The 14,708-nt window shown below is 44.6% G+C and overlaps 1 protein-coding gene across 1 annotated transcript; it reads right to left on the reverse strand.

Annotated features, from left to right (window-relative positions):
- Positions 1–6,440: 6,440 nt before the first annotated feature.
- On the reverse strand, positions 6,441–12,670 carry ZNF662 (zinc finger protein 662). The gene is made up of 4 exons (XM_028106973.2): positions 12,441–12,670; positions 11,683–11,796; positions 9,662–9,763; positions 6,441–8,702 (listed from the first exon to the last, which is right to left on the reverse strand). Exons 1-4 carry the CDS (start codon positions 12,577–12,579, stop codon positions 7,678–7,680), a joined length of 1,380 nt encoding a protein of 459 aa, XP_027962774.2. The 5' UTR covers positions 12,580–12,670; the 3' UTR covers positions 6,441–7,677.
- Positions 12,671–14,708: the final 2,038 nt, after the last annotated feature.

A 14,708-nucleotide genomic window follows, 5' to 3' on the forward strand; every position in this document is an offset into this window, starting at 1 on the left:
AGTCCAGAGATAGACTCACATATTGAATTCTGACCCTGCAGTTCAATGGGGAAAAATAATCTGCTCAACAAGCGGTTCTAGAAAAATTGGATAGCTATATCCAAAAAATTAATCTTAACCCAGTCCTCACTCCATATACAAAAATTGCCTTGAAATGGATGATAGACTTAAATGTGAATTAAAACCCTAAAACATGTAGAAGAAACCAAAAAACAAAACAAAACAAAAAAAAACATGACCTTGGTTATGGCAAAGATTCCTTAAATGATACACACAAAAACACAAACTCTAAATGAAAAAAGACAAATTGGATTTCATCTGTCCACAGGAATGCCTTTTTTCTAGTTTGCACAAAGGCACCATATAGGCTGGTGGTGGCCATGGCTATATGCTTCTCAATTTAAATCCAAGAGTAAAGAGAGGGTATCTCCCCCTGAAAATATTTTCCAAAGTCCTGAGCTCCACTCTGTTTGGATCAACCTAGGTCACACCCATTAAATGTAGAAATGGAAATGGCATTACTCCAATTGATTTAAGCCAGTCAGGGTCCACCCTGCTGGCTGGTAGTGTAGTTAAACCATCCTATATGGCTGGGAAATGTGAGCCTATTAAAAAGAGGAAAGGGGAGGATGGATGCTGGAGTAGCAACCAATCAAGTCCACTACATCACCCATTATCAATTGTGGGGAAGGAAAGTGCATCTATCAGCTATTGAGCACTACCAGAGATATTGTTAAGATCCTTAATTTGGCCTCCTAATTTTGTAGTTTCAGTCTTTAAGCCACAGAACTAGGGTTTTGCCCCATCCTCCTAGGTCTCCATTAAAGCATTTCTATTTTAGCTTGGCTCCAGAGAAACTTGAAAAAGGGTGAGGAGAGGCAGAGTCTATACTTTTCGACCCTATTTTAGTTGCCTGTGCTTAGGACAAGAGCAGTCTTACCTCTGTCAAGCAGAGGGTGTTACCTGGCACCTTTTGAATATACTCATTTCTAGTTCTTGCACTCTTTGACCTAGGGGAGAAAACTGGCATTGCAGGCTGGCAGAGCACAACTGATTTTGCAACTGACTTGATCACCCACCCTGGGCAAAAAGTCTTCCTCTTAATAAATCTGTATTTCTATTCTGGTGTTCTATGTTGAAACTTATTCCTCGTTTGTAACAAGTTTTTAAAGGCTCAAAGAAATGATCAACCAACCTCCAGATGAGGTTGACCTGTACAAGATATTCTTCACAGCTGCACTATTGGCATTTGGTGCCAGATAATCTTTGTTGTGGGGGAATGCCTTGTGCATTGGAGTATATTTACTAGCATGCCTTCCTCTACCGCTAGATGCCAGGAGCAGCCCTCTCTTCAACTGTGACAACAAAAAATTTCTCTAACCATTGCCAAATTGTCTGTGTAAAGGTGAGCAAAATCAGCTACAGCTAAGAACCACTGACCTATATAGAAAGAGCAAAACATGGTTAAAAATTAGAAGCAGAGAAATATGGCTGTAGTTGAGACCTCAGTTGGAGGTGGATGGGAGGTACAGTAAAACCATCAATTGAGACAAATCGGTAATACAGTTTTGAATATTCACCTGAGGAACATAGATTTTGTTTTTTAGGCAACAGAAAATGATTAAAAGATTTATAGAAAGAGGGTGATATAATTAGATTTTCATTTTAAGAACATCTTCTTGATCTTAGAGAGAGGATTGGATTGAAAAGACAATAGCTATCTTAACACTCTGAGATGGTAATTATGTGAAATAAAGCCAAGGAGGTGGAAAGGAATGAATGGGTCATGCCTACGTCTTATGTATGCTTTGAGTTGATTTTCAGTTACCATATTAACATTGTCATGGGTGGCTTCCCTCAGGTATGTCTGTTACCTTTTCAGAATATTTTCACTGTATACATCCTGGGTTTTTTGGTCTTTTGTGTTATTTGCTACCAGTTTCCAGCATATTCCATTCCCCTCCTTCTAGTTTCTTCTTCACATGGGTTTGCATGTTGCAAAGGAACATCAGGGAATCTGATCTGCCACCCCCAGGACAGACATATCAGAGGACCATAGCCCCACTTGCATGAGTATCCTTTGAGTCTGCCAGGAAAATAATAAAATAAACTTGGGGCCTGGTGGATGCATTCAGAATTACTATGTTCTCAAAGGGAACAGGGCAGAGTCAAAAGCCTATGACAACCTCTCCATAGGGTGCTTTTGGTGGGCAGGAAACACATCTGAAGGGAAGAATAATCTATAGTGTAGGACACCACCTGAGAAAACAGTTGATTGTAGGATAGGCAAATTTACATTTTGGCATCTTTGCTCACACCAGTTCTTTCTCATTTCTTTTTATGTTATCAACAAAATAAAAATTTTTAATATATTTATATATAAATATATATATTTATATACAATATTTATAAAAATATTATATATAAAATATATATATAAATATAAAAATATATATTTATTTATATATATTATATAATATAATATAAAATGAGTCAATAACTTTTTAGCAACTTTAGTGGGTTCAATACACTAGTGATCAGAATGGCTTCATTCATACTAAGCACACTTTAGTTCAGCCTGGACTAGGGATGCTGGAAATGGGGATAGAAGCTGAAAAATGCAGTGGCTTAACTCCAACACCTATATCACTTACACCAGAAATAGAGTTCTTCTCTTGGGGAAAAAAAAAATTCAAAGCCAGTTCCTTTTGCTTTCCTTTTTTGCTAAGGTAAGGAACTAACTTTTTGCTTACTTCTCAATCACTCCGCAGAGAAATGACTTTCAGCTTCAGATAACATGCTCTAGGGGACTCTGTACCTCTCAAGAGTAGTGGAACACTGCTCAATAAAACAACACAATAGTGGATATGAAAAATATCTGGTTCTTTCACAAGAATCCAAGTTAAAATATAGATGACATGGCAAACCCCAAATTCACATAGGTCGGGTAGGGGGGGCCTAGAAAATACATCAAAGAGACAGGAAGTTATCCACTAGAGAATCTGGAACTGAGAGTATCATACTCACATTTGGAAGGTATGCTATGGTATGACAAAATATCAGTCTGATGGTACTCATGAAATTAAGCATGAGAGGTGCCTATTTAGCCACTCAAACTCCAAGCAACTGAGATGCAATACAAATGAGCAGCTTGTGTGACTACTAAGCAGGAGAGAGTAGAACATTTAGGTGCTCTACTAGACACCAGTGCTTTCAAATACAAGCCTGGATCACTCTGACTACGTTGCAAATGACAGAAAACCCAAATCTAACTAGTTTAACAAAAGATACGTATTGGCTCACGTAGCTGAAAAGTCCAGAGGTAAGTCTTAACTCAAGTAAGGCTTGGGCTAGTGGCTCAAACAATGTCACCAGGGACCCAGTTTTTCTCTTCTTTGCCACTATCTTCTTTGATATTGGCTTCATCCTCAAGCTCCACACACTAACATCAGGAAGCTCCAGATTCTCCCCTCACCTGCCCGTTTAACAGAAAAAAAAAGAAAGTATTGCCCTAGTTCAAGGCTTCATATCTTCCTATATATATCACACAGAGGAGGACAGAGAGTGTCTTCTTTGGTTGCTCTCAAAGAAAAGCTTCTCTCTTTCAGAAGGCCCAGTAAATATCTCCTCATATCTCATTGGCTCTGTGGCCAAATAGGACAAGTTGATGGACCTAGGCTTAGGAAGTTGGGGGTGAGGCCAAACCAGGTGGCTGAGAAAGGATGTTTTCCCAAAGATTATTTGGGTTATTGTCCCCATAGAGAAGGAGAATGGATGCTGGGAACCAAGTAAGAGATGAATATTATGGAACCCTGACTCAGCCTTGACAAAGACATGCTCAGAATTGCAGACACTGGTTTGAGTTGCTTCTAAGACAACTCTGTAGCTGCCTCTGAGGGGATTTCATTATTCATTACCCCAAGAGTTTCTGGGCTGGCCCACTAATTGTCATATGTGAATGACTCAATACACTATTTTTACATTTCCTCACTTTCTGATCCTACTTCTGAAAATTCTGAAGACAAAATTTTACCATAATCAATTTTGATTTTAATATATTGCTAATTGCAATTTATCAGAAAGTATCTTAAATTCCTAAATTTTCTTTTATATTTAAATTTCTCCAAAATTTAGTAAGTATTAATTTCATTCCTCTTCTAACTTTGAGATGTGTGGAAAGTGTCATTACAAATTGGAAGGTCGTCCATGTGATGAAACCTTCATCACAGGCTGTGTTCTTTGATATGGGCTCAGGGTTTTCAAGTACCTGTCTCTGGGGCTCTGGTAAGGAAAAGACCAGTCAGCAATTCTCTTAGTAGGGGCCATCCATTTCTACATGCTATTTCTTAATCCCTCTGAAATAACACAACTTTTGCCTATTTTGATAATTCTCTCATTGTGATACTTCTAAAATTTGTCTTGCCATTCCACCACTCTGCCTACAAACATTTCCATCTTTGAGGGAAAGAGTTCCTAGGGTTGATCAATTTCCATGATGCTCCTCCATTAAGTCCAAAATGCTTCTTCTTTTTCGTGGTTCCATTTCTATGGGTTGTTCTTCCTATTCATACTCTCTCTCCCATTTTAAGATACTGACATCATCTAGCACACATATCATCCTTACTCTGGGAATTTATTAATATATTTAGGATTTTAATGATCACCTCCTTGTAGCACTAGTCCAAGCATTCAACCCTATTATCAAATGTGCCTGTATAATGTGTCCACTAGTAATATTGCCAATCTCTCACTGACTACTCTTTCTTAGTATCTTTTTCTGGCACTTCCTCCTGCCCCACTCCCTAAATACTGAATTGGTGTTTCAGAGGACTCTATCCTGGGTCCTCATATTTTGCTATGCTCTCTGAAGGCAGTACCATCCAACAGAGCTTCCTGAAATAATGAAAATGTTCTATGTCAACACTATCCAATATGTAGCCAACTGCCACATATAGTCATTGCGAGCTTGAAATCTGGGCAGTATGGTAAGAACCTAAATTTTAAATTTAATTTAAATACTACATATAGCCAGTGGCTACCGTGTTCGGTAGAGCAGTTCCAGGGGATTTCGTTCATTTCTTCCCATGGCTTTAAGTACCTTCTGCTCATTTGATGACTCCCAGATGCAAAGTTCTAGATATGACTAACCCTGAGCTCTAGCCCATGTATACAACCACCACTTGAAATTTCTACTTGCATATCTCACACATATCTCAAATGTTAATCCAAAACAGAGTTCTCAGTTTCTCCTTCTCCAAACCTATTCCCATTCCAGTCTTACTCATTCTAGTAAGTGGTCCGCTGTCTAATTCAGCGGCTGAAACCACAAACCAGGAAGCTGTCCCTAATTCCTCTGTTACTCCTGTATCCACTGTTAGCAGGTCACTGATTTTATTTCCAAACTATATCTTAAATACATTTTTTTCTCCATCTCTATTACTACCGCCCACTCCAAGTCATTATCATCTCCAACCTGGATTGTTAGCAAACTCCATGATCTCTTCTTTCATTTTCCTCTCTCTACAAACCATTGTCGACTTAGCACGCAGCTATCATCCTAAAATGTGAATCAAACATGTCATTCCTCCACTGAATACCCTTTAATGGCTTTTCACTTAGGATGGAATTGAATGATCTGGTCCACCTGTGTCTACAAACCTAACTTGTACCTCTCATACCCTTGATCATTATGTTACACCCCAAACCTTTTAGTTTCTTGAACATGCCAAACCCTTCACACATCAGAGTCTGCAGAGCTGTTCCCTCTGCCTGCTGTTCTTCCCTTTCTTGATACATGTGCCTTCTTCTCATTCAGAGATTTAACTTTAATGTTACCTCCTAGGATAGGCCTTCCCTGACCATTTATATAAAGAGCTTCCCTCTCCATCATTCCCTCTCTGTAGCATTCATTTCCTTCATAATGCTTAGCAATTTTTAATCAATTACTTGATTTTTTTGTTTGGTCTCTCTCACTAGATGAATGTTCCTGAAAGGCAGGAAGCAGGTCTGACTTTCCATTGTTTAGCAGCACCTAGCATAGTGCTTTGCATACAAGCAGGTGCTCAATGATATTTGCTTAATAAACTTCCCCAAAATTCCTGTTCACATCACTCATTTCCATTTCTTGGTTCTGTTTGGTACAAAAGTTTCAATGCTTATTAGAGGTTACCCTAACTGGACTATGCTAAGCCAAGTGGCTTTAAGCTTCAGGAATCAGATAGTATGTTTGTAACTTTCAGGAAGCACTTTAGTCCAAGCCAGTCTGGCTTCTCTTCCTTGCTCCTTAGTCAACAATTACATTACCTGGCTGGGAGCTTCTAAAGTGGAATGCCTAATTAGCAGAGAGGCAAACTGCTGAAAAATGGCTCGAAAGGTGAAGTCTGGAATGTGTTTCATCTGTTTTGGCCAGCACTCTCCTCTGAATAGGGCCTTTGTTTCTCTAACCCTTGAAGATGGTCAATACCATTCTCTAATAATACAGCTTACTCTGGAATGTGGGCTATCGTGATGATGAGAAGGGAAAGACTGGAAGGGGATCTGGGATAGTGGAACAATGAGAGGGGTTGTAGCTATACAATTTTTTATGGAAACAAAACAAAACAAAGTCTCCCACTTGCTTTACATTTTCCCAGTCCCAGAGTGCTATCTTCTAACACAAAGGGAATCAGGTCTCCCAAGACTGCACAATTCAGACTACCCTCCACTAGTTTCCTTAAGTTACCTTGGTGACCTCAGGGTGGACCACAGCTTCAGAGGAAGAGAAAGTTCTGGAGTTGGCAATGTAACTGCATTGTCATCTACAGCAAACATGGTTTTCAGTGAGGTAGATTTATGAAAGCTGAGTACTTGTATATAGAAAGAATATATCCAGGAAGACACACAACCAGTAACAGTAGCTGTCTCTGAGAAGACAGACTGGGAGATAGGAGTGACAAGGAGATTTACTTTTCACCGAACACCTTTTTGAACTATTTCAACTTTTTTTTTATCATGAGCATGTTACAGCTAGTCAAAAATAAATAAGTTTCAAAATTTGAAAGAAATACAGTGTTGGTCCTCAAAGAGACATTTAGCTGGACTAACACAGTAAGACATTAGAAAAATATAAGACAGTACATAGTTAAATAACAATTTGGACAGTACTGATTACAAGTAGAAGAGGAAGAGAGGTCTGTTTGGTTGAAGGAGCTGGGTATTAGATGAGAAAGGGAAATTTTTAGCCTAGGGAAACTTGAGCAAATAGAAATGAGCAGAAGCAGAAATGTGCACAAATAAAGAACAGTAGACTCTGGGGTCAGATAGACCTGCTTCTAATCTCAATTCTGTAACATATTAGCTAAGTGACCTTGAATGAGTTTTATAACTTCTTTCAATCTCAGATTTCTCATTTGTAAAACGAGGATGAGTAACTACCTCAATGGGATTAAGAGAAACTAAAGATTGTACATAAAGTGATTAGCATAGTACCTGACAGAGTAGATGCTCAACTAAAAGTTGCCTAGCATGAACATGGTCTAACAGGAGGACCACTCTTGCTAGAGCACAGGGTATCTACTCAGAAGGGGTAAGATAATACTGGCTATTAGAGTTATAACAAACTGTGGACAATCACCTTGTTTTGTCTCTGGGGTTCCTGTTGCATAAGAATTATAAGCAAGTACCACCATTATGCATTCTCTAATGTTCAATGTGAGAGGTCTGACAATTACAGGGTTTCTCTCTGGCATGGCGCCTCTGGTGCTTAATCAGAACAGAATTCTGACTGAAGGCCTTCCCGCAGTCATTACATTGATAGGGTCTTTCCCCAGTATGGATTCTCTGATGTCGGATAAGGTGTGCCTTGCAGATGAAGCTTTTCCCACAGTCAGTACATTCATGGGGCTTCTCCCCCGTGTGGACTCTCTGGTGCTGAGCAAGATCAGAGTTCCACATAAAGCCTTTCCCACAGTCCTTGCATTCATAAGGCTTCTCCCCAGTGTGGATTCTCTGATGTCGAAGTAGGGCTGGGTTCCGAGTAAAGCTTTTCCCACATTCCTTACAAGTGTATGGTTTTTCCCCAGTGTGGATTCGCTGATGTTGTGTAAGGCTAGTGTTCTGACTAAAGCCCTTCCCACATTCCTTACATTCAAAGGGTTTCTCTCCAGTATGTATTCTCTGGTGTCGAATCAGGTTTGACTTCCAAACGAAGGCTTTAGCACATTCTTGACAAACGTAGGGTTTCACCCCCGTGTGAATTCTCTGATGTGCAATGCAGTGTGATCTAAAACTGAAAGTCTTTCCACATTCCTTACATCCATAGACCTTCTCTCCATTATGAATTCTCTGATGTTGGTCAAAGTCTTCATTTTGATCAAAACACTTGCCACATTCTTCACATATATAGAACACCTGCTCACTGAGAATTTCCTGATGTGTAACAAGGTGGGTATTCACATCAGCATTCTCTGAACTATCTTCTCCTGAGACCACCTCATCTTTGACAATCACTTCTATAATATCATTTGCAGTGTTCTCCATACTTCTCCCATTGGAGTAGTTCGACCACCTCCCTAACCTGCTTTTTTCCTCCTCACAGGTTTTTCCAAACCAGAATTCCTGGGAGCCACACCACCGGGGTCTGCTTGATAACACCATGTGGTCCTTTGCCTCCTCAAAACGTTCCTCCTTCAGAATAAAATCTTTCTGACTCTTCAGCACACCCTCTGAAAGAAGAAATCAAAGCTGCAAATGTCATCATTACCCATGACAGAGCAAGTAAGGTCACCAAGTGGTACTAATGTGTCCATTTCACTCCAAGTGTCACCCTGTGTCTCAGTGGCCCTGTTCTAGCTGAAAATGGCACAACAGGGCTATCACACAGAAAGCAACTGAAGTGTATGCCACAGAAAGGCAGAAACTCCACAGAGTCTAGAGCGGAGCTCTCCAGAAATAGTTGAATTGAATCTAAGGGAGACAGATCAGAATTTCTTCTAGGTAGTCCGGTTTATAACATGAGAAGACCAGGCCAGGGTTCAGGGCAGAGGACCTGTTCAGAAATAATGGATCCTTTGGGGTATACCTGGGGAACCTGAACTTGTCATATGCAGCGGGAAGCAACAAGGAGAATCTTCCTCATACTTGTCAACATTAAAAGGAAATGTGGTCTTCCCATTCAATCCAGTTACCAGGCCCACCATGAAAAGTGCTTCCCCTAACTATTTCAGGCAAAGACTGCCTCCTCTTTGTGTCCACAGTGCTCTATTCACACCTCTGTTACAGCGTTGCACTTTGCTGTAATTATAGATTTATGTCGAATGTACCATTAGACTATGAGCCCTTGCAGGAGAGCGGCCATGTATTACTTGCTTTCTGATCCCTAAAAATTAACAGAATGAATAAAATACAGCATTTACTTTTAAAATTTTGGTTGACCGTAGCAGCCAGTAGGCCATCTGTTCCATTAAAGCCTAAGACCCAAGAACCACCCGAATTAATCAATCATGTCCAAATGAAAGCTGAAGTTTAGAGTTTAACTTTGCTCTTCATCAAATGGTTGACTTGGGGATTTTTGGAGAGATTTTTACTTAGAACATAAATGGTAAAATGGAGTTTTAACAGTTTACAAAAGAAAGACAGCAGAAAATATGTGCCCGGGAGGAAAGCACTCATTTCCCTCACTTACCAGTACAGCTTAGGCTTGGACCCTCTCCTCGAAGTTTCAGGTTCAATGGCTCTTCTACCTGCTCAAGATGGGAGATCCCAGCAGGCTTTAGAAATGGACATCCTGCCAGGGTCAAGATATAAATAAGGCTGGCTCAGTCGGAGTGGGGCCCGTTAGGAAAGGAGCAGAGATGAAAGTGGTAAGGGAGAATGAAGGTGGGTGGAAAGACTGGTACACAGGAGACCTGAAACTTGAGGAGGAGAACAATATAAAGGACAGAAGACAGATGCAGAGAAGTTGAAATTCCATCAGTTCCCCAAAACATGAGAATGTATCACTCATTTTTAAATGTCAAGGGGAAATAGGAGAGACTAAGGTCTCTTCTTCACCTCCCCTAGAAGGCAAAAGCCAGTTCACATGGAAAAGAATCAGGATGGGATGGAACTGCAAACAGCTGTTCCTGAGGCTATGCTGGGAAACCACAGTCCTTTAGCTTCCTTCCTGTCTACCCACCTATCTATTGCCTTCTCTTTCTACAAAGGATCAATGATGGGTCTCTCTAAGGCATCCATTAGACATGGACTCACAGCCTCATTCAGCCATTTCCAGAAGTCACTTCTTACTCTAATGACAGACACCTCTATTTGCAAAGGTCCACTCTAATAAACTCTTCTTCAGGCTTAGCTAAGATCTGTCTCTTTGTAACTCCCATTCAAAGCCTCCTAAGGAACGGAGCAATTCCTCACCCTCCAAATGGCCACCTTTTATCTTGCTGAAGCCAAGGACTGTGTGTCTCCTGATATTCTCTTCTTTAAGACAAAAAATGGACTTTGAATAGGGGCATGTACTCAAAGGAAGTTTGCTGCAGGCCAGGGAGCTAGGGTTTTACTCAAGGAATAACTTAGCTGTTGGCTTTCTGCCTAGAGTCAAGATGGGAAATACCCTTGGGTGGTGGGAGTTTAAGCACTGAGATCCTGAGAGAAGGCAGAGGACACTGTAGTTGTCTCTCTACATCCAATCTACCACCACCAACAACCCCTCCCTCCTCTGCCGCCCCCACCATTATGGAGTAGCCATGCCCTTTGGAGAGGAGGGATCCCAACTCCAGTTCCTAGTGTAGCCCTCACTGGTCTAAGCCAAGCAGGTTAACCTATCCCACTCACTACATGAGAGTTAGTTTCAGAAATCGGCAGTCCGGGCCAAGACAATCAGTGCATACTATTTCCCTGGCCATAGTGATTGGTTTAGAGTTGGCGTAAGACTTAAGATGGTACATGGCAAAGGCCTGAGGAAGGCCTGCCCTGTTTCTCTCCCTAGGTATGAAGAAGCAGAGCCTTGGTTACAACTACCAGTCATACAACCACAAGAATAGCCAGACTATAGACAAAGCCAACATTACAAGGAGATAGAAAAGAGCAGAGACTGAAGCTCTGATCAAGCTGTACCTGCACCCTACCTATGAACTTCCTACTTACACGAAACAGTAAGTTCCTCTTTTTTGTTTAAGCTGGTTTGCACTGGGTTGTTACTTGTAACCATGATCATCCTAACATGGAAAGACTGCAGACACAGCAAGGAACTGTGAGAATGGGGACATCGAGGGCAAAGCTCAAGTTCCACTGTACCCACAGAAGAGCTCCTGTGGGAAGAAGATGGAATGGGGCCAGGGAGGCAAAAAGGGGACAGAGTTGTCACTAGGAAATTAGGAACAGGAAAGCCCTGTGGTGGGCCTAAAGGAATGCCAGGGCTTTCCCCACCAGAAACCCCTGAACTGGAACTATATGGCTCAGGGTTATTGAGATTTCTTGATTTCTAATGATAAAGACGGCCATGATACCCCAAAGTGCAGTCAGAATCTTCTGCTAGAAGACTAAAGGAGGCGGGCAATGTAGAAAGGCCGCCCCAGTGCGTCAACAGAAAAGTCAGGGAGTACAGATGAATGGTGGCCATGATAAGAGCACTAGGTTAAGAGAACACATACCTATTACATTTTAAAGATCAAGACAAGGGAAGTCAGATGACTGGCACCCATCCTCACTCACCTGAGGAGACGCCCCTTGGGCCCTCTCCATCCCGAGCTCCCTGAGGAGCTTTGCACCAGGGTGCTTCCCCTCGCTCCAGCTGGGAAATCAGAGCCGGTTTGGGAAATGGAAATGCTGCTTAAGGGGAAGGAAATGGGACAGGCAGGTGAGTGGGGTGACAGAGAGCAATCCCAGGGCTCCTCCCAGGCTTTGTCTTTAGGGGCGGAGGGCAAAGAAGAGACTTAACTACGGAGAGCAAGAAAAGGAAGTCCAGGGGAAGGGACAGGAGACCCAGGGGAGTGGGGCCGTGAGGTCAGGAATTAGAGTAAGAGGTGCTCAATAACAGTCTGAGTGAGCAAATGGATGATTCCACTCATTGAGAGATTAGGCTTTCTTGTTCTCTCCCTCTCTTAGAACTCTCAAGTTCAGACATCTGCATGAGGACGCTTGGTATTGGGTTCGATCTCCCAAACCGAGTGGGTGGGAAACTGAGGGCTTGCTGGGGCACCAGGAATCTGCTCTTTTCCTACTCTACCCATAGCATAGGGGTTGGGATTAGGCAGCTCTCACCCTGGGGCAAGAAAGTCTGATGTGAGGACCAAATTTATACCAGGACTTCCCACTTCCCAGCAACCACTGAGGCTGGGTCATTATTAAGAATCCAAGGGCCTGAGGTTGCCACTCAGGTGGGGGTTATCAAAGGTTCCTGAGCTTCTGAGGAAGAAGGAGTCAGAAAACTCTGAAGGGCAGAAGCAGAGTCCAAAAAGAAAGACCCTTACCCAGGGAAGCCACAGCCCCATAGTTCTCCAGCATCACGTCCCTGTACAGCACCCTCTGAGCGGGGGCCAGGCCGGTCCATTCGTTCTCAGAGAAGTAGACGGCCACATCCTCGAAGGTCACTGACTCCTGAAACAACATGTGTTTAAATGCCCTAGGACAATCCCAGACCCAGGCCTGGCGTATGGGGTAGACCAGGCACAAAGAGGTACTGGAGGGGATGCCAGTTGATTTTCTGGATTCTGGCACTCTCTGCGGATTTGCACCCCCTACTTACAAAGATATAAGGGATCAGCCATCAATTTCTCACGTCTTCATCCCCTCACCTTTTTCATGAGTCTCTGCAAGTTTTCCCTTTTTCATCCTTATGCCCCAAACCAGTATCCGCGTTCTAGGTGCCCTCATTTCTCAACAGCGGGCCCTCCAGGCAGAGGTCACCAACCCTTGATAACAAGTGCAACTACCATCTATGAGCCTGTGCCAGGCACTTTACCTGTATTACTTTGTGTATGCCTCACAGCCTCTGAGGAGGGGATTTGATTCATTTTATGGAAGAGAGTGAGGCTCAGAGATTCACTGCCCCCAAAGGTACAGAACGGAGACAGAATTCAGGGCAGTCTCCCTCTCTGGCTCTTCTTTACTGTGCCACACCGCCTTCTATCACTCCGGCCACCCCTGCTGGCCCAGGGTGAGGCTCTTTCTCTTCTCTCCCTCCCCCCTCACTGTCACCAGCCACAGAGGCAGCTAAGGGCACCCCAGAACACCAGGGCTGCTTTGGAGGCTGTCCTCCAAAGGGCAGGTCCAAACTCGGACTTGACTCCCTGCACTCTGCCACTCCAGCACACTCTCTCAAACGCCCCGCCCTACTCTTCCTTCCCCACTTCCCAGTTTTAATGTCCCCCTTTCCTGTATCTCTGGGAGCCCAAGCTTCTGCACCTTCTCTTACCTTCTTCCTTAAGAAACACAAACAGTGCTTCTGCAGAGCAATCAAGGCTTATAATTCCCAGTTACTGTCTCATTCAGATCTGTCTCCATACTATGGAGAGGCTGATTCTGCTGCATTTCGGTCCTTGCCTTAGAAAATCCCCACTGCGACTTACTCAGCACCCCAGGGCTCAAAGACTTTGGCGGGCTCACCCTTGCCTGCCTCAAAACGTCTAAATCCTCTGCACCGGGGACAATTCCATTGACTATTCAGAGACCCAGCTTACCGGCCAAGGATCATCTCCTGCACCACCACCCTCATCCCCTATCCTGTCACCATCCTCTTAGGAACCCAAATCCTTTCCTTGCCCAAATCTGTGTCCTTGCACCTGCAGCTCCCCCTGCCTGGAGATGCAGTTCCTCCCTCCTGCGCCGGCAAACTCAGATTCATCTCAAGACCCACCTCAAACATAACCAGCTCTGTAAAAACCAGTGACACGGAAATGCTGGACATTCGTCGCGGCGCACAGCGCTCCGTGAACACCTCCGCCCCAGCGCTCGGCTCATGCCTGTGCAGCTGCGCGTGTGTTTCCCCTGGCGGCCCAAGTCTGGGGGGATGTCGAATCCACTCCGCTCCCTGCCTCTTCCTCCGGCCCCTCCACTCTGGGCTGCACCCCGATTTCCCGGTCGCCGCACTGCCCCCTCCGCCCCTCCGGTGGGCCTAGAGCCCCGGGCAGAGCCGAGCCAGCTTCGTGGCGCCGGCCCCGCACTCACCGGGCGCGCCCGGGCCGGCGCGGGCTGTCCCGGTAGCAGCTCGAGTGCAGGGCCGAAGGGGGCCCCGCTCGCCAGGGCCGCAGCCGCCATGGCCCGGGCCGCCCTCCCGGGAGGCGAGCGCGCGCCGGGCCCGACCGGGGGCTGCCCAGGGTCGGGGAGGGACGCTCCGGCCCGGGGCGCGTCGGCTACATTGGCCCCTCGCCCAGGAGCCGGCCGCGCGAGTCCCGGACTCCACGCCCCGCGGGCCGGGCCAGCCCCACGCCAGCTCCCCACGCTTGGCGCGAGCCAGAGCTCGACACGCGAGAGGTGGAGGCGGCCGCCCTCCTGCCACTCCGGCTTCTCTAGGACGGCGGAGGGCGCCACGTCTCTGTGGTCCTTCCCTCTTGCCCAGCGAAGAAAACAGGGAGCCGAGAGCGCGTCCCGCTCTCCCAAAGACACCAACCGCCTCGGGGCGCCGCTGTGGGAATGCGGGGGAGCGGGCTGTTGGGGAGAAGGCTTCCTCTGGGAATCCTCTCCCAGCCCTCTTCTTCCCACTGACCACCCTTCTCTGCAGTACTGCACTCGTGGGATGG

This window comes from Eumetopias jubatus, unplaced genomic scaffold (assembly GCF_037043125.1).
Source record: "Eumetopias jubatus isolate StellerSeaLion01/CBP00866 unplaced genomic scaffold, mEumJub1_p1.0 scaffold_1, whole genome shotgun sequence".
Taxonomy (NCBI): domain Eukaryota; kingdom Metazoa; phylum Chordata; class Mammalia; order Carnivora; family Otariidae; genus Eumetopias; species Eumetopias jubatus.

Bases quoted from the DNA above. Each gene is read 5' to 3' on its own strand.
- ZNF662 (XM_028106973.2), bottom strand. From the start codon at position 12,579: ATGTTGTTTCAGGAGTCAGTGACCTTCGAGGATGTGGCCGTCTACTTC. The intron at 11,797-12,440 runs GTAAGGGTCTTT...CCCCTTAAGCAG, and splicing joins TGGGGCTGTGGCTTCCCTGG to CATTTCCATTTCCCAAACCG. The intron at 9,764-11,682 runs GTGAGTGAGGAT...TGACCCTGGCAG, and splicing joins CCCAAGGGGCGTCTCCTCAG to GATGTCCATTTCTAAAGCCT.